The following is a 20,951-nucleotide window of genomic DNA, read 5'->3' as shown; positions in this document are numbered from 1 at the left end:
AGTGAAACCAGAGCCCGTTCTCAGTTTTAGTTATAGTTTCTGAACAAGGTGTCTGTTCTTCACCCCCAGTAGGTGGAGATCACTGGGTATCTGTTAGATCTGAGGTCAGGGTTTCTTCGTCTGTGTCTCCAAAACTCGTCATGAATAACAGATTTAATGCTCTCATTAATCATAACGAACATGAAATTACTTCCTGAGAAGTGCTCTTAGTTGGTGACTCTATTGTTAAAAATGCCAGCACAGCATTCATTAACACTCAGAAAATATCTGTTAAATGTTTTCCAGGTGCTCGAGTTCTTGATATTGCTGCTCAGGTGGAAAATCTAGTAGGAAAACATATAATCCTATACCTGCTGTAGGAGGAGTTGTTAAGCTTTTAGTAGACTACTTTCTCTATATAGCTGGCTGGCAGACTGGTGTGCCTCAAGGAATCTGGGCTTTATTGACAACTGGGATAGTTTTTGGGAAAGACCTGGGTTCTTTAGGAAGGGTTTGGTCAGATTGGCAGAAAATATAGAGAATTATCATAAAAACGTTTGATTGAATATATCAACAGCAGTTGTTTCACGAACTTAAGCCACATGATCAAAATCCACAAATGAATTATTCTATTAAGGTAGTGTCAATTCCCTGTTGTCAATTTCCATCTACCCCCTGGGGTCTATTTTCGGAAAATGTAATTAAAGTTAATACGATGTAACCGTGATAGCTCTAACAAGATCTGTGGGGAATAAATCTGTCTTAATTAACGTCACTTTGGGATCAAATTTAGATATTTTAACTTCAGTGGAGACGTGGCTGAAGTAGGATGAGAAAGCACCGCTAGTAGAGGCCTGTCCGACAGTTCTCCTTCTATCAGAGGCTGTGTCCTAAAGGACGAGGTGGTGGTATTGCTACCATCTTTGGTAAAGAATTTGCTCTTAATAACGAGAACATAGAAGGTTGTTCATAATTTGAAATTTTAGCCCTGTCTTCGTTTTGATCTCTCAAACAGGCTTCAATTTGTTAAAATCGAGGAGACTTTTTTTGTCAAAGGGCTCAATTCTTGGACCAATTTTGTCTTCTTTGTATATGCTACCGTTGGGCAACATTATTTGTAGATATTGCATTAATTTTCATTGTTACGCTGATGATACCCAATTATACCTATCTCTCAAACAGGTTGCTTGACACCTCTGCTGCAAATATTTTAAATATTTGTCTTGCTGACACCAAAAATTGGATGTTTAAAAACTTTGTTATGTTAAACTCATATAAAACATGTGATAATTCTGGGATCTCAGAAACAACAAAATAATACACATTCATCTGATTTTTTTCATTGAATTTGGAGTGGAAATTAAAAACTTAGATGTGATCTTTGACCCGGATCTTTCTTTTGAACAGCACACATTAGAAATGTTAACAAAATCTCTTTCATCTAAGAAATATTGTCAAATTGAAAAGTATTCTTTCCCGACCCGATGCTGAGAGATTGATGCATGCTTTTGTATCTTCTAGGATTGATTGCTGTAATGCCCTTTTCTCTGGTACTCGTAGTCATGTTATTTCTCACCTGCAACTTGTACAAAATGCTGCTGCTAGAGTTTTAACTGGGACTAAGAGACAAGAACACATTACCCCTGTGCTAGCGTCTTTGTACTGGCTTCCTGTCCGATTTAGGATAGAGTTTAAGGCGTTGCTTTTAACTTATGGCCTTGCCCCATCTTACTTAAATGGCCTTTTTGCCTCATATGTTCCTAGACGGTCATGCCAATCACAGGATGCCAGGTTACTTACTTTTCCCAAAATTCAGAAGAAAATACCACAGGTGGTAGAGCATTCAGCTATAAAGCTCCTAAATTGACCTGCCTTGTTCTGTAAGGAAAGTTGCTGCCTTCCCACTGTTGCTGCCTTCAAAACTAGATTAAAAACACATTTTTATAATCCATCTTATATATCTTAAAATGTTTTCTTACCATTTCTTGCTTGTTTTACTGTTTTATTGTTATGTTTTTAGTCTGTTGTTCACTTTTACTGCTTATTGTTTTTGTAATATTTATTAATGTTTATTATTATCTTTGTAAAGGGCTTTGTGGTGATCTATCGTGAAAGGCTTTATATATAAAAATAAAGATTGATTGATGTCATAACTCCTGTGAACTGCTGAAGTGGCATGTTTTTAAATGAATCAAGCTAAAACAATAATTCAAAATTGTAACCCCTTTGCTACAGCCAGGACAAAAAGTAATTTGCCACCAGCCATCTTTTGCTTAACAATAACTGTTCAGCAAGGTATTCTTGTTTAAGATGTTGGTGACAAACAAAAAGAGATGAGACTGGCTGGAAGACCTTAAAACAAAGCTGCAAAGCTACTACAATATACCAGCACATTTTTCATGATATTCAAATATATTTTGAGTTTAGTCAGGTCTTCAACATGTCACCTCATATGTTTATATTTCCTTGTCTACAGGAGTCTAGCATTAGGTCCAAAGTCCAGATTGTCCGATAAAGTCTGCTCAGAGGACCTTTGTATTAAAACTTTTTTTTTTTTTATTTTGTTGAAGAAAAAACTAATTTTATCAATACATTCTTCAGGAAACAATCAGTATATATGTTGCTAAACAGTATGTTGGCAGGTTTAAAGCTTAAAAAGCATAACAAGAAAGAATAAAAGTAGAGAAGTACTAGCCCAATAGAATAATACCATTTTTTTCACTAGTAAAAGCACTTAAAGCAGCATAGCTTTGTTTTTTATTGTAGTTTTTAAATATGTGTGCAAATATTATTATGTCAGTCTTACAGCATGTCTACTGTCTACACTTTTGTTACTCTCTTGGCGCATACAAATTGGAAAACCATGCAATGTATTAAATAACAACAGCGATACCCGCAATTGAAATGACCTGTTAAAGATACTGAGAATTTTCAGTTTAATATATATATATATATATATATATATATATATATATATATATATATATATATATATATATACACACACACACACACACACACACACACACAGTAGCATCTCTTCTTATGTTCTTTATTGCTCTGCATCATTTCTCAGCTGTCTGAAAAGTCTCCTGTGGGTAGAAAGCATGCAATAGGCACCAGTCTTTATTAGTGGTATCCCAATAATAAAGCCACTGTTGAAGAAACCAGACAGCAGAATTCCCTCCTCCTTGTAAAGAGAGCCAGTAATCAGTCATTACTTCTGGTTGCCATACAGCCGCTCGATGATTAGAAATCAAACTGTTATGGCGACAGACCAAATCTACACTGAGATAATGAGTTCTTCTGTGTTCAGGACAAAAAAATAGCTGCTGTTTGTCAGAAGTTCTGCAGGTAAATAAAATTGCATTTAATAAAACAATTTAATCATATAGAATTCATTTACAGTACATTTACTATTATTTAGAGGTGGTGTTAAACCTCTTTTCACCCGTAAGTACTAATCACAGTTATTTTGACGAAAATTAAGAACATAAGAAAGTTTACAACCGAGAGGAGGCCATTTGACCCATCTTGCTCATTTGGTTGTTAGTAGCTTATTGATCCCAAAATCTCATTAAGCAGCTTCTTGAAGGATCCCAGGGTGTCAGCTTCAACAACATTACTGGGGAGTTGGTTTCAGACCCTCACAATTCTCTGTGTAAAAAAGTGCCCCCTATTTTCTGTTCTGAATACCCCTTTGTGTAATCTCCATTAGTGACCCATGGTTCTTGTTTCTTTTTTCATGTTGAAAAAGTCCCTTGGGTCGACATTGTCAATACCTTTTAGAATTTTGAATGCTTGAATCAGGTTGCCGCATAGTCTTCTTTGTTCAAGACTGAATAGATTCAATTAATTTAGCCTGTCTACATATGACATGCTTTTTAAACCCGGAATAATCCTGGTCGCTCTTCTTTGTACTCTTTCTAGAGCAGCAATATCCTTTTTGTAGCGAGATGACCAGAACTGAACACAATATTCAAGAGGAGGTCTTAATAAGGCTTTGTACAGTTTTAATATTACTTCCCTTGATTTAAATTCAACACTTTTCACAATATATCCAAGCATCTTGTTGACCTTTTTTTATAGCTTCCACACATTGTCTCGATATTTTTGTGTCAACATAAACTCCTAGGTCTTTTTCATAGATTCCTTCTGCAATTTCAGTGTCTCCCTGTGGCAAAGTGGCTAGTGGAGGGGAACAGGTATAACGGTGATGCGATGCAGGAGTGACAGGCAGACAACAGTTTCCAGTGAAAAGGTGCTTTTATTTATAATCCAGGTCTGGTGACCGTTAAATAATAAATCCCCGGCTATACACAACAATGTGTAAAGCACGGGGATAGCAAAAACAGGGCACAGTCCCGAACAAAAAACGAACACACGGTCACCAGTCCTGGGTGAGTGCAGACGTGCTTGAGGTGGGTGAAGACACTGTATTTCGTGACGGTTGCGTGCAGTGGTGATCCGGATTGTGCTGACCCTGGTCGACAGCTCCGGACAGGTGAGTTAACTGTCTGGTGGTGCAAAACGCAGACAATTACAAAACAAACACAACACGCAATTCCTTTTTACAACGAGAGCGTTTAACCCAAACGAAGGAAAAGACCAGCGTTACCCTGGCCCCTATATGTAATCCCGCATGATATCGAGATAAACGGTTGCAGCTGCCTTATTACTTGCAGCTGCCTCTCGTTTACCTCTCAAATCAATACGGTCTTACAACAGAGTCGCGCTTCCCTCCAGGCTGACCCACTTCCCTGACCTGGAAACGAACTGTCAGGCCAGCCCTTCCAGATGCTTCTCCTCCCGTTCTTTAGCGCCCTCACAGGTTGGGAGGAAGATTCATCACCAGAACTCATCTTTCCGTCACATATCCCACCGCTCAGAGTGGAGCCGAAGGAACACTCGGCTAAATCTACCTTCCCCATTACTCCCCCCTCCCGGGAAAAATAATCCGCATTTTGGTGGTCTTTCCCCGCACGGTGTACCATGTGGTACATGAAGGGCTGCAATGCCAGATACCACCGAGTTATCCGGGCATTGCTGTCCTTCATTGTGCTTAACCACTTGAGTGGGGCGTGGTCTGTGACCAGATCGAATGAGTGTCCCAGCAGGTAGTATCGTAAAGAGTGAGTAGCCCATTTAATGGCCAAACACTCTTTTTCGACTACGGAGTAGTTGCGTTCCCGAGGTAACATTTTTTTACTGAGGTATAATATCGGGTGCTCTACTCCAGCTACTTTTTGGGACAAGACTGCACCCAAACCTACATTCGATGCGTCGGTGTGGAGGATGAATCTCTTGGTGAAATCTGGAGTAATAAGAGTGGGGGCCTGGCAAAGTGTACGCTTAATAGTATCAAACGCTCCCTGACACTCAGCTGACCATTTAATTAAATTTGGAGCACTCTTTTTGGTGAGGTCGACTAACGGGTTAACCACTGTGGCGTACTCGGGGATGAAGCGGCGGTAATAACCGGCTAAGCCCAGTAGTGACCTCACCTGAGTCTTGGTTTTGGGGATCGCTGCATCAACCAAAGCCTGGATTTTGGTGACTACAGGTCTCACCCTTCCATTCCCCATTAAAAATCCCAAATATTGAGTCTCTGTTTTGGCAAACGCACATTTCCTCAAGTTAGCTGTCAGCCGGGCTGCCCTTAGAGACTGAAGAACGGCTGCAACCCTAGCCAAATGCTCTCGCCAGGTGGAGCTGTAAATCACCACGTCATCAATATACGCTGCTGCATATTCATGATGTGGGCGTAAAACCTGGTCCATCAGTCTCTGAAAGGCAGCGGGCGCACCATGTAGCCCAAACGGCATGGTTTTAAAGTGGAACAGCCCTTCTGGTGTTGAAAATGCGGTTTTCTCTCTGGAGCTGCGGGTTAAAGGGATTTGCCAGTATCCCTTCGTCAGGTCCAGAGTGGAAATAAACCTCGCTTTTCCCAGTCTGTCTAAAAGTTCGTCGACCCGAGGCATGGGATATGCATCGAACTTAGCAATAGCGTTCACCTTTCTGAAATCCACACAGAAGCGGTTGGTGCCGTCTTTCTTAGCCACTATGACGATCGGACTGCACCACTCGCTCCTGGAAGGCTCAATCACCCCAAGCTCGAGCATATCCCATACCTCTTTGCGAACGCCACTTCGTCGACTTTCCGGGATCCGGTACGGTCTCTCTCGCACTGTGACACCTGGTGGAGAGATAATGTCATATTCAACTAAGTTTGTTCTGCCGGGCACGTCAGAAAAAACATCGCTGAACTCCTCAATAAGCTTACGCAGCTCTCTTTGCTGATCCGGAACCAATTGTTCCCCCATAGAAATCGCTCTTGTGCTCGGGGTCTCTGAACAGGGACCTAAATCATCCTCCATATTGCCTGGGGCTATAAATAAGACCTCCCTTGCCTGCCAGGGCTTTAATAAATTGACATGATAAATTTCACGTTCATTTCGGCGATCGGGCTGTCTAATTTCATAATTTACTTTCCCTATAGCCCGAATCACCTCATACGGCCCCTGCCATTTAGCACACAGTTTCGATTCAGATGAGGGAAGTAGCAGCATTACCTTGTCCCCTGGTCGAAAGGTTCGAATCCGTGCATTTTTGTTGTAATGCTGCTGTTGTCGGTGCTGAGCCGATCTGAGGTTGTCTTGGGCCAAACGACCGACCAAATCCAGCCGATCTCGTAGTAGGAGCACATACTTCACTACATTTTTAGACGAGCCTTTGTGCTCCTCCCACCCCTCCCTCAGCAGGTCGAGAATGCCGCGAGGCTGCCGGCCGTACAGGAGCTCAAAGGGGGAGAACCCCGTTGAACTCTGCGGCACTTCTCTCACCGCAAAAAGGAGGTAGGGAAGAAGCGATGCCCAATGTTTCTGCTCCTGTGTTACAAATCGCCTCAGCATCGACTTTAAGGTCTGATTAAAACGTTCAACCAAACCGTCCGATTGTGGATGATAAACGGACGTCCTGATGGGACGTATTTTTAATATTTTGTACACCTGCTGTAACGTATTGGACAAAAAATTGGTTCCGTGATCCGTCAAAATCTCCTTGGGGATCCCTACTCTAGCCATAATGTGCGCTAACTCGGTGGCTATTGCAGCTGCACTAGTGGACCTCAATGGAACTGCCTCTGGGTATCGCGTTGCATAATCCACCACTACTAATATATGCGTATACCCAGAGTCAGAAGGTAGCAACGGGCCCATTATGTCCATTGCAATGCGCTCGAACGGAGTGGAAATAATCGGCAGTGGGACCAAAGGAGCGGGGCGCACTCGACCTGGCGCTACTCGCTGGCAGTCTGGGCATGTGGCTACATATTTTGACACATCAGTATGAAGACCGAGCCAATAGAATCGAGCCAATATTCGCTCCCTCGTCTTCTCGGCTCCGAGGTGCCCCGCAAAAGGGATATCATGCGCCAGCCTCATGACCTCGGTCCGACAAGACGGGGGAACCAATAATTGTGTTACAGGCTGTCCTGTGCCCGCGGCTAGGTTTACCCTATATAGTAATTGCCCCTTTATACTGAAATGTGGATATACTAGCGGCCCAGCGCCATCAACATCCTTACCTTCAATGGACCGGACCTGCCCCCAAGCGTGCACCAGTGACGGGTCGTTCTTTTGGCCCCACACTAGGTCCGCGCTTGAGTACCACGGGTCCGGTATATTGAGAGGGGCTGGAATAACCTCTGCCCTAGTCGGCCCAGTAACCTCGCTCTCTCGGTCGCACTGCGTTCCCACTCCCTTCGACTGGCGTTTGTTACCATTACAGCACTCTCCCACCAGACCCCAGCCTTGTCTCAAAGACGCTCCCTCCCATTTCGCGGTCCGTCTCTCCTTATTTGTTTTTCTAGGACGGAACAGAGGGGAAAACATTTCAGGATGAAAAGGAAACACATCACCAATCCGTTCCTTTTTCCCTTTTTCTGCCACGTTTACGTGTGTGGCTGAGACTGCCATTATTTGCACCAATTCTTTGAATTTTGGCCAGTCTCGGCCCAGAATAACTGGGTGCGGCAACCTTTCCGCCACCCCGACTACAAGGTGACGTTTTATCGGTCCTACCGATAAATATACTTTTAGGGTGGGGTATGCCGCCGTGTCTCCATGGATACAGGAGATGGCCACCTGACCTTGTGGCCGCCACGACATACCGCCCAAGAGAGCTGTCCTGATCAAGGTCTGCTCACACCCTGTGTCCACTAACGCGTGGGTTTTCACATTCCCTAAAACCACGTCAATCAGACAGGGCCCCTCCCAACCGTTTTCCCCCTGCTTACCCGTTCCAGGTGTCCAGTTGCATGCAGCCACGTCACACTCCATAGCAGCGGGGCATGACCTGGCCCTATGTCCTGGCTGGTTACACCTAAAACAGAGTGGAGGGACAGAGGGGGCATAGGTTAAATATCTGTCCCGCTGCTGGTAGGGCAACGGGGCAGGGGCAACACCTCTACCCCAGCTGGGGGCCATCCTCGGTCTCCATGGGGGGGAGGCAAGGGGGCCCAACGGGGTCGGCGGTCTGGGAGGTCTGGGTGCCGGGACCGAGGGTGATGGTGGTGGTGTTGGAGGAGAGGGAGGGAGAGGTTGGTTCCTGAGCAGGGCAGGGGCTGACAGGATCCCGACCCGGGCTGACGTCAAAGAGTCCTCAAAATCTTCGGCCAATTTGACCGCCTCCTCCAGGGTGTCAGGGTTGTGGCGCCGTACCCACGCCTGAGTTTCGGCGCCGACCACATGGCAGAATTGTTCCACCACAATGGCTTCCCCCATTTGTTGAGCGGTCTTCTTCTCTGGGGTCAGCCAATGGACCATGTGGTCGCACAACCGCTGTGCCACCACCCTGGGGCGTGTCTCCGGGGCTCTCCGGTACTCGCGGAACCGCGTCCGGTGGGTCTCCGCTGGTGATGTTGAGACGTACGGAGGATAGCCTGCTTGACTAGGTCATAGTCAGTGGCGTACTGGTCGCTCAGGGCTTGCCGCGGTTGCCAGCTGCCGAACGCAAAAATGCCTCCGGATCATCCTCCGCCGTCATTTTCATGGCCCGTGGGGCCGACATCAATGATGTTCCGGTAGGGGTCGCTCCTGCAGCAACGATCAGCCCTACCCGTTCAATGAGCGCCGTATAGCGCTCCTCCCTCCGTCTCTCCTCTGCATCCCGTCTGGTCTCCAGTGCCTGCAGCAACTCCGCCAGCGCGTTGCGGTCCATAGTCCCGTGTTCTGACACCACGTGTGGCAAAGTGGCTAGTGGAGGGGAACAGGTATAACGGTGATGCGATGCAGGAGTGACAGGCAGACAACAGTTTCCAGTGAAAAGGTGCTTTTATTTATAATCCAGGTCTGGTGACCGTTAAATAATAAATCCCCGGCTATACACAACAATGTGTAAAGCACGGGGATAGCAATAACACAGACACAGTCCCGAACAAAACGAACACACGGTCACCAGTCCTGGGTGAGTGCAGACGTGCTTGTGGTGGGTGAAGACACTGTATTTCGTGACGGTTCCGTGCAGTGGTGATCCGGATTGTGCTGACCCTGGTCGACAGCTCCGGATAGGTGAGTTAACTGTCTGGTGGTACAAAACGCAGACAATTACAAAACAAACACAACACGCAATTCCTTTTTACAACGAGAGCTCTTCTCTCGATCCTTCTCTCTCCAAGTGTTTAACCCAAACGAAGGAAAAGACCAGCGTTACCCTGGCCCCTATATGTAATCCCGCATGATATCGAGATAAACGGTTGCAGCTGCCTTATTACTTGCAGCTGCCTCTCGTTTATCTCTCAAATCAATACGGTCTTACAACAGAGTCGCGCTTCCCTCCAGGCTGACCCACTTCCCTGACCCGGAAACGAACTGTCAGGCCAGCCCTTCCAGATGCTTCTCCTCCCGTTCTTTAGCGCCCTCACAGGTTGGGAGGAAGATTCATCACCAGAACTCATCTTTCTGTCACACTCCCACATGATATTTATAATGCACATTTGTATTGTCTGCATGCAGTACCTTACACTTTTCTCTATTAAATGTCATTTGCCATGTGTCTGCCCAGTTCTGAATCTTGTCTAGATCATTTTGAATGACCTTTGCTGCTGCAACAGTGTTTGCCACTCCCTACTTTTGTGTCATCTGCAAATTTAACAAGTTTGCTTACTATACCAGAATCTAAGTCATTAATGTAGATTAGGAAAAGCAGAGGACATAATACCCTGTAGTACTCCACTGGTTACCTCGCTCCATTTTGAGGTTTCTCCTCTAATCAGTACTTTCTGTTAACCACTCCACAATCATGTACATGCATTTCCTTGAATCCCTACTGTGATCAGTTTGAGAATTAATCTTTTATGCAGGACTTTGTCAAAAGCTTTCTGGAAATCTAAATGAACCATGTCATATGCTAAAGAGTACTCGGTTAAGCTAAAGTTATTTAAAACTGGATAAAAACAGGTTGACATGTGAGGCACGTTGTCTGTGTCCTCCTTTGTAAACACTTGTGAAAGTAATCACTTAATATATTTGCTATTTTCTTTTCTTCGTCTATCATTTTGCCATTTGCATCTATTCAACATTTTACCTCCTCTTTGAATGTTCGCTTGCTGTTGTAATATTGGAAAAACTTATTGGAATTGGCTTTAGTCCCCTTAGCAATGTTCAGTCTATCTCTCTCTTGGCCTTTCTAACTTCCTTTTTGACTTGCGTTTCCAGTTCCATGTACTCTTTCTGTATACTTTGTTTTTGGTCCATTTTAAACATTCTGTAAAGTGCCTTTTTTCGCTGAATATGTTTTTTAATTGATCTGTTAAACCATTTTAGCAATTTTTGTTTGAGCTTTTGATCTAGGACTACATTTTTAAAATCAGCCATCCTTTTTCTCTGGATGTTTTCACTATTTTACTCCAATCTACTTCTGTTAGTCTCTGTTCCATACCTTCATAGTTTGCCTTTCTAAAATTGTAAACCATAGCTTTGGTTATTACTTTTGGGGTTTTAAACATCACTTCAAATGAGACCATGTTGTGGTCTGAGTTTGTCAGTGGTTCTCTGACCTCTGTTTTAGTTATTCTGTCTTCGTTATTTGAAAAGACTAAATCAAGTAGCTGCCTTGACAAATTGCATTGTCATTTGTCATTTCCACCATTTCAATTTTGTCCGTCATGCTCCTCACCAGGTTTTCCCATTTTATATGGGGAAAGTTTCTCATTTTTTATGGGGGGAAATGTATAGCGCCGAGTTGTTTTTCCTCCAAATAGTTGGCCATAGATAAAGAAACCTTGAAGGGGTGTCTGTGCCTGTAATTCAGTTGTACTCTTACTATAACCACAGCAGCAGTCTCCATCAAGAGCCACTCACTATTGGTAGATTATAGCGTCACCAGAAAATAAAAGGGATTTGCATTGTGGTGCTGTACTTAAAAAAAAGTCAATGCGCTATTTAAAATGAACATGTTTTTGATTAGTCTTATAAAATAACCGAGAACACACAACTGTTAGCATGCATAATTATAGCTTCTGAAAGCCAAGATTCTTTTTTTATTAAGCTTAGACTGAAAGTTCCAAATTAAGTTCAATTGAAAAGGTACATCTGGCCATGTTCAGAGATAGAGGGCAGATCTCTTTTGATTTATGAATCATCATTTTTAGATTTTTTTTTTTTTAATAAGAACTGCCAGCTGTGCAGCTACATTTTATTTGGAATTAGTTCTGCCCTTATGAAATCTTGTGGTACTACAATGGTAATGCAGTCTTTGTGTACAGTGCATAGAAGAAATAGAATAGTATTTTCAAGTGGTAAGGTAGAAAAGAACCACAGTGGTAATAATGACAGAAAATGTATCTTCTTTGACTTTGTTTAACATATAGTCCATATGAGTGACAACACACACTTCAAGAACCAACCAGAGGATCAGCACTTGTATCAACCTCTATACGATGACCTTTCAGCTGCACCAAAACCTCTGAGAGTGCACCTTCCTCGAGTCAGCCTGTTGGACTATGCGGATCTGGCAGAAGAGGGTGATCCATACACTACAGGTAAGAACGCCTAACAGACTACATCCTGGTAGAGTTGTGCAAGGCTTGTGACTTTTGGCCTGGTTCACATCTGTTGTCTTTCCTAAAGACAGCACAATCTGAACTGAAGACTGATGCCACAAGATCCTGTTTTTAAATACTGAATCAGCCACAGCCCTACCCAGCTATAGAACTGGAGAGTCATCCCCCTCCCACTGGGAAATAAATATTTACAAACGAACAACTAATTATTTATCAGATGATGAAAAAAAAAAAAGAAATTCTTTCTGCATTTGCCTGTAGCTTCATCAGTGGTGCATATGGAATTTTGATGTCTAACCTAAAGGAGGTTGTTTTAAACAAAACCATGACTGCAACATATTTGATTTGAAATGAATTAAATGAAGTGTGTATTGCCCACATTGTCCATCAAAACTGGATGGGCAATCTGGACAATACCACAGTGATCAAACTGGCCCAGCGTATAAGTAGGCAGATGTCCACACACAACACCTGCATTAGTTTACATAAAAATCACAAGCCTTCATTATTGGCAGCATAATTTGCTTATGAAGTAAATGCCAGTTTGGCACTCTGAGGCAGCTGCAGGGATTAGCTGGAATGGGGGGTTTGCATGTTACTTCAGTTGAGGGGTTTCTTATTGTGTTGTGCTCATGATGAACCTTCTTATTTAATGATTCATACAATACAGTATCTATCTATCACTTATGCAGAGATATATGGACAAGAAGCAGCTCCTGAAGACACCAGATAGGTCTATATCCTATCAGCCCAATAATAATCCTGAAATGCATGGGGTAAAAAAATTGTGAGGTACCCAGACATCTTAGAATGCTTTGTAATTGAGTCAGAGTTCTGGATTTCATAAACTGTATTATATGACCATGAGCTGGCATTACTCTAATTATCACACACAGTTTGCCTCATCTCATAAGAGTTTCATAGCAGTGGGTGCGAACAGTGCCCACTCCAACACACTTAATTATTATTATTTTTTTTAAAAAGCCTCACAAATGCTAAAATAAAATATATACAGACACAGCTACAGTTTAAAGAAAAGTAGTGTGAAAAAATGAAACGCAAATAGGAGTCTTAATACAAGCGATTAAAGCACAATACCCCATTGTTTTTTTTTGGCATATTTCAGTCTAGGTGTAATGTTTAATGATTAATGATGGTGAACGTCCGTAAAAATATGAATTTGAAATACAATGCTGGATTTAAAACAGACCATGCATGAATCTTTTTTGCTTGTATGGGTTCCTCCTGTAAATTTTTAAGTAGCCAATTCCCCGTTTTTAGCATGGATAATGATGAAAAATATTCTACTTAATTCAAATTATCCATACACTTGTGGTTAAAGATGCCCAATTAATTAAAAATATACATACATTGGTCCAGAAACAGCCGACACTGATGTTACATATGCAATAATAATGCATGGCCACATGACTTCTACAGTCCCTGACCATATGCTTGGGTCACAGTTATGGGCTCATATGCAAATTCACTGCTGTTTCCAGAATAATGTTTATGAAATATATGTAAATGTTCCTCGAAATAAGGGAAGTTATTTTTAGCATACAGTTAGAGCTCTAACCAGGGGATAGTATAACACTGTTTAATGTTATAGCTCACAAAAGTTTTCGGTCTTTCCTTAAAGAAAATGATGCTTTGCCATAACTTAATTATTGGTTTGCTAAAGAGAATTCTACAGCATATTGTATGGGCATTCTACTCACGATGCAGATTTTAGTGCCCCTTGAAAGTGTGTGCACACAATCTTTTTTTTGCTGCATCTTTTGTGAACTAAAAGTAGAACCCATAAATCATTAGTATTCCTGTGAATGCATACTGGTTTTATGGGAGGTAGTTATTTTATTTATTTATTTATTTAATTTCATAGCACCTTACATTATAGACCCCAAGGTGCTTTACAGAAAACATAATGCACACATCATCATAAAACATTAAAATAGCACAAAAAAGATTAGAATAAAAAGACTATTTTAAATAAAAGTAAATATATTTCCAATCATGTATATTTAAAAAAAAAAAACAACAACAAAAAAAACAGTAATAATAAAAAAGGCTAATAAAAAAGCCTGTGTATATAAATAAGTCTTCAGTCTTGACTTAAACACAGCTTAAACTCAGCCTAAACTTAAACTCTACCACTCGGCTAGGAGCCAAAGTAACAAAAGAAAATAGGAAGGGCCCCCTCGGTTAACTGGAAGCCAAAGTAGCAAATAAAAAAAAAAGTGCTACAACGATAACAAAACTAATGTCCAGCAAACTCCAATATCCATTCAAAGAAAATTAAAAAACACAAAAAGGTGCACTGCAGTGTGCAGAAAAAAATACGTCCAGCGTCCTCCTGTAGCAGACAGTCAGGTACTGGATCAAACAAGGAAAACATCTCCAATCTTAAAATAATCTCTACAAACAAAAAAATAAAAACAAACAAAACACAAGTGACCAAACAAATCAATTCCAACCAAAAATACACAAACTAGCTACAGGTCGCTCCCACTCATTTGCCCCCAACTCCTACCTTCTATAGCTAATACTATTTATACAGTTGTACCTTACAAGAAAGCTGTACCATCAAATGCTTTTATGATTTTAAAATATTGAGAATATAAAAACCTAATAGGTAGCCACCATAACAGTATAAAAACAATGACTAAAAATACTAAAACAATCGTCAATAACAAGGCATAAATAAAACAAATTGTCTTAAAACACTGCAAAGCGAAACTAATACGCAACTTATCTCTGTCGATCAGTAGCAGCAGCAGCGGTCTGGGGTGTTCTTCTCCATGGCACGAACACTGGTCACTGTGCAGCCCCGACCCGCCGTCCTCCGGTCCCTGGTCTGGTCCCAGCTGGTCACTAACAGTCCCGACCACATTGGTTTTCCTCTTCAGCCCTCTTGTTCGCGGTTTCGACACCGCTTCCCCTTCCTGCCAGCGCCTCTCGTGCTCTGTTCCTTGGTTTACTCTGCCTTGTTCCGTCTTCTCCGTGTCTTACTTTCCCGTCTGCGTGCATTTTCCTTACCGCCTGCTTCACGTTCCTTAGTGTCTCGGCCCCTGCTGCAAACATTTCCTATCTCTTAAATAGGGAAAACGGGGGGGGTGGGGGTGGGGTATTAATTTGACCAATATTGTCTCGGGGATCATATTAAAAAGCAGCATGCATAAAAACACACCGAAATCAAACAAAATCAAAACATACCTTCAAAACAATTCAATACACATTTTACATCATTTAAAAATATAAATATATGAAATAATAAATTATAAAAATAATGAATATGGCTGCACATTAGTCACCCCGTGTGACATATTCCCCTGCTTTTTTCAGTGCCAGTCCCGGGAACTGCTCAATCAACTAGTTTTAAAGTAGATATGTTTAGCAAGGTTTTTTTTTCCTTTCCCACCTCTGACTACTCCTGGTATCTACGGGGTGGTTGCCCCCGATTTTCCCTTTGTGAGCGTCTAAATGCGGGTTGCTCTTCATCTATCCCTATTAATTGCTCTGCAGCCTCTACTCTGTTAGGCACTGGCTCCTGTTGATAAAACAAACCCCAAACTGGAAAAAAGTTATTTTCAAAAGACTGAGGGTTGACTGGTAGGTCATTACAGGGGACATAGTCTGGAACCACTGGGACTTATCTGGCCCACTACTACACAAGGCTGGGGTTCCCACTTGTCAGCTAACTTACCGTGCCCCCGCTGGCGCCCTCGTCCGGACCAACACACGCTCTCCTGCCAACAGTGGCATGTCTAGTCGATTTATCATACAACTTTTGCATCATTCCAAAGACCTCCCCTGCTTTCTCAAAAGCATATGTGAGCCTCTCATGATGTTTTTGCACCCACTTTTCTCTAGTGACCTCTTCTCGCCCAGTCAGGGAACCTGTAATCAGATCCACCTATAATCGAGCATTCTTCTCAAACATTAGATAAAATGATGCATAACCAGTGGATGCGTGCATTGCATTATTATATGCCTGCATTAGCTTGGGTAGAAATTCAACCCATCTAGCCTGTTTCTCTACCTCAAAAGGTGCCCAAACGATCAAACAGGGTCTGATTGAATCGCTCACACACCCCATGCCCTGGGGATGGTAAGCGGTGGTTTGGCTTTTGCCGCAGCCATAATATTTGCACAGCTCTTGCATTACAGTGGACTCAAAATTAGGGCTTTGATCTGAATGGAAGTGTTCCAGGCAGCCAAACGGCTAGATCACCCAGTTACAAAGAGCCTGTAAAGTGGTCTGTGCAGTCTGATCTCTAGTGGGAATTGCCCAGGCAAACCTAAAAAACAAAACTGTGACTAGCAATATATTTTGATAACTGTCCATTGGCTGACTTAAGGTCAGGAAGTCCATAGCCACTATCTCTAATGGTGCACTAGTTACAATGGGATTAAGTGGCGCCTTACTCACTGGTTTGGCTCTCCTCATAAAGCAGCGCTCACAGGCCACCAACCACGGTAACACTTCAATCTCCATCCCCGGCCAATAGAAGCTCGTGCACAAGATGGAAAGTGTCTTATCTGCACCTATGTGTCCTGAGTGGGTGTGATACTCCTCCCACAACCGTCGTCGCTGGCACTGGGGAACCAGGGTTTGATTGTACAACTCGCCTGTCTTGGGATCTTATATACGTCGCACCAGGACTCCATAATATAACTTCAACCGGGCCCAGTGCCGAAGCCATTTCACCACATCTGCACTCTCCTGCTTTCGATCTTCTGCTGGGGGTAGCCGTCCTCCCTGTACATACCTCCGACCTCTGGACAGCACATCCTCTTGTTCCTGCAGACCTTTCCACTTCTCAGGGTCCCAACCCCATCGAGAATCCCCAACATCCCTGTCTTTGGACACCGCTGCCACAGCCCTGGGGCATGTCACTTCAAGGTCTGAGGCCACATTTTGGGTCACAGTCACATCAGGGAGAGTTTAATCTAGCTCACGTCACTCACCTAAGGGCAATCTCGATAGCACATCAACTTTAATATTTATACCCCCTGGACGATAGTTGATGGTATAATGAAAGTTTTCTAACTGAGACACCCAACACTGTTCCACTGCCCCAAGTCTAGCTGTTTGTAGGTGCACAAGAGGGTTTTTATCAGTCAATATAACAAACTCAGGCCCTTACAAATAAACCTTCAATCACTCAGTAACCACCCACTTTAAAGCTAACAACTTCAACTTAAAGGAGCTGTAGTTAGCATCATTTTTCTCTGACTGGTGTAAACTACGGCTAGCATACGCAATTACGCGCTCTTGGCCATCTTGCACTTGAGACAATACTGCACCCAATCCCCCAAAGCTAACATCAGTATACAGACGGAATGGCTGGTAGAAATCACCAAAACCCAAGGATGGGTGCTTGAAGCAACCTCTGTTTCAAGTGCTGGAAAGCCTCTTCACATTCACTTGTCCACTCAACAGGCAAGAGCTTCCTTCTCCCATGGCATGCATGGCCAGTTAGAAGAGCACGTATTGGGCATGCCACCTTTGCAAAATCAATGATAAAACGGCGATAGTACCCAATAACCTAAAAATGACCGCACTTGTTTCACTGTCTTAGGGGCAGGCCATTCTCTTATGGCTTCCGTCTTAGCCCCAAAACCTCCTTTCAAAATAGCTTACACTTTTCTGGCTTCAACTTAAGACCATAATGCTCAATCTTTTTAAACACCTGCTCCAGGTTTTTCAAGTGGGTCTCAAAATCTGTGGAAAACACAATATCGTCAAGGTAGACTAGTAAAGATTCTGAAATTACACCTCCCGGGCACTGCTGCATCAACCGTTGAAAGGTTGCAGGGGCATTACATAGCCGAAACGGCATACACTCAAACTCGTAAAGCCCCATAGGTGTGCTAAACGCGGTCTTTTCTTTATCTTGGGGATCCACCTCCACCAGCCAATCCCAACAAGCCAAATCTAAAGTAGAGTACCACCGAGCGCAAGTGAGGCTGGTTAAAGCTTCCTCTATCCTGGGAAGAGGGTAAGCATCCTTAAGGGTGATGGTATTTAACTTGAGATAATGCACACAAAATCTCAAGGTTCCGTCTTTTTTCTGAACCAGCACCACAGGGGCAGCCCATGGGCTACTAGTCTCTTTAATTACCCCAGTGTCAAGCATGTTCCGCAGCAAAGACCGCATCTCCCGATAAAGAGTGGGTGGTACAGGGCAATAGCGCTCACGTATAGGAGGAGCTTCACCCGTATGGATTTGGTGCTGCACAACCCCAGTCTTCCCATAACCATCTTCATGGGCAGCAAACACATCTCTCCACTTTCTCAGAAGAGATTGAACCTAGACCTGTTCCTGTACATCCCCTTGTAACAAAATCCCAAGTGCCTCCACAGACCCCTCCTTGGGGCCCCTGCAGATCAGCATGACATGTTCTTACTTCCACAACCCAAGGACAGACCTCAGTTAAGGTAAAGTCCATCACATCTTGCACATCTAGGGGGTCAACTACAGTAACAGAGACCAACTGCTGGTGTCTATTCAAATAAACTGGGAAAGGGCGAAGGTTTCTTACCCGCACCGGTATATGTCCCTGTCTCACTACCCCAAGGGTTCCAGCTCATCTTGTCCCTCCAAGGGTTCCACCAACCCACATCTGCCCATTGAAATCCCACAGGGGCCCGGGCCCATATCACCAACTCACTCTGTGGCGGCACCTCTACTGGTCGACGACATGCAGGACACACAACTCCAGCCAAACCTTTCCCACAGGCCGAGGCTCCCACCTGTCGACAAATTGAAAATGCCTCCTTCCACAACTTCCTACTGGAACCTACTTGAGAGTCAAAGAACACAGACTCGCACTGCACATTAGTAAACTGCATACCCCAACATGCCCCAATCACATTCATGCCCAGTATAGGGAGCTCGGGATTCCCACTACACCCATCTTTCATGATCACTACCCCTCGAGCTGGAAGAGTCATATCCCCAACCTGAAAGTGTAGAAGGGCATAGCCAAAACAAGGGACTTCTAAGCCGTTGGCTGCCTGCTAGTTTACCAGTCTGAGCCATATCGTGTCCCTGAAACAACTGCCAGTAAAAGCTCACCAAAAATAGGGATACCGGCGAACTGGTGTCCAACAAACACTCCATTGGTTTCCCTTCCACTAGTAGTTTCACACTGGGGCATGTCCCTACTGTTACTGCCTCGAGGGCTGCTACTGGGTCTGTAGATGGAAATCCAGTCACTTGACCCACACTGAACAGAGAATCTTGTTTAAAGGTGTCGGTCCTGCTCTCCCCAGTGTACAGTATTGGGCAATATGGTCACCAGCCCACACTGCCTACAGATCGGCCGACCTTGGGCGTCCCACTGATACATTGGCATGGGTCTAGAAGTAGAGGGTGCATCATCACTCACTGGAAACTGATTTCTTCTCTGATTTGGATTACCTCTAGGGTGTGGTGAGGGGCCCTGTGGGGTATATGTCCTCTCCTCATGCTGTACCCTCACTAGACGAGCGGGGTGCTGTGCACCTGACAAATATATAAAATAATAAATTATAAAATAATAAATTATAAACATAATGAATACGGCTACACATTAGTCACCCCGTGTGATATATCCGCCCCCCCCCCAACTCAACAAAACAGACCTAATGAAGCGTTCTTATCTTTTGTATAGGCTAGTGATCAGCAGATGTGTCAGCTGCACAAAAAGCACAGGCCATGGTTTTCACTAATTCTACTGCGCAGAATAATTTTATAAAATATAGTTTCTACTAAATACAGGTTTTACTACTTAGAATTTGTGTGTGTGTGTGTGTGTGTGTGTGTGTGTGTGTTGTGTGTGTGTGTGTGCAGTGCAGCTGATAAATTTGCCCAGTTTATTAAACCTGATCATTTTTTATTTGAAACTAAAACAAACTGAAACCACTCTTTGAGTGACTAACCATGGAATGGAGGCACGTCTTGGGTTAACCATTGGTGGCAATACTGATTGGCTTCCAAGTTTGATAATGTTTATTTTGCAGTTTACATGATGGAAAGCTAGTCTATAGGTTTATATTTAGTCCTATGTAAGGAATGAACAGTTTTTCTATAATTAGTAATGGCTTACGGAACGATTCATCAATTCATGCAACACAAAAATCACCTTATCCTTTGTTATGCTATTCCAGGTAATACACTTCCTGCAATGAAAACAGATGTGATCCTAGTGTATTCTTGTATATAAATACTGCATTTATCAGCAGACTGCTCAACCAGGGTGGACTTTCAGAATGTGACCTCATTGCCTATTGTTCCACTTACCTGAATTTCTTCTACTGTGCAGTAAAAGTCTTGTATAATTTAGAAATGTTTTCATTTGAGTGCATTTAAATGTGCTCAATTAAATTTTAATTAGATTTGTTTTTAATATATGGTACCTTCTGTACTATTGTAACAGGATGATGTGTTACATGTGTGGCACGCCGCACATGCTCGCAGATTTATTTACAACACAAGAACTGACTTTAGAGTACCAGCAATGGTAGGCCTAGTGTCACATTTACTAACAAAAACAAAGCTAAAAATAACATTTTGCCACAGAAAATGGTGAGCGCTAGTCCCACTACAAGGAATGTCCCGCTCCAGGAACCTGCTACTGTACACAACCCTGTCTATACTGTGGTGGGATCAACATCCCCTAAACTGATCTGCTTCTGGGCTCCCAGAGTCCCAGCTTTCTCACGGAAACTCCTGTCTCTTCACATTGCCTTGGCTGGGCAATGCCTTCATGAGCACCATCTTGGAATTTTGTAGTAGTAGTGGGTGCTACAAAAGCTGTCACTCAATGCCCATCTGCATGTCAATGGCATTGCAGTACCCCCAAGTTGTAGTACATCTGCTTTTTGAGCTCAGCGCCGCATCCACGGGCATGCCCCCCAGCC

At 43.2% G+C, this 20,951-nt stretch overlaps 1 protein-coding gene across 2 annotated transcripts in view; it reads left to right on the top strand.

The window, feature by feature from the left end:
- Positions 1–20,951, top strand: part of LOC121313173 (uncharacterized protein KIAA2012 homolog) — a 177,078-nt gene that overhangs the window by 14,652 nt on the left and 141,475 nt on the right. For both annotated transcript variants that reach the window (XM_041245465.1, XM_041245464.1), the window contains exon 4: positions 11,849–12,019. In XM_041245465.1, coding sequence (XP_041101399.1) covers positions 11,849–12,019 — 171 coding nt within the window. The remainder of the gene's footprint in view (positions 1–11,848; positions 12,020–20,951) is intronic.

Source organism: Polyodon spathula, chromosome 3 (assembly GCF_017654505.1).
Source record: "Polyodon spathula isolate WHYD16114869_AA chromosome 3, ASM1765450v1, whole genome shotgun sequence".
NCBI lineage: Eukaryota > Metazoa > Chordata > Actinopteri > Acipenseriformes > Polyodontidae > Polyodon > Polyodon spathula.
Note: the sequence above shows the minus strand (reverse complement) of the source record. Positions and strands in the feature narration are given on the sequence as shown.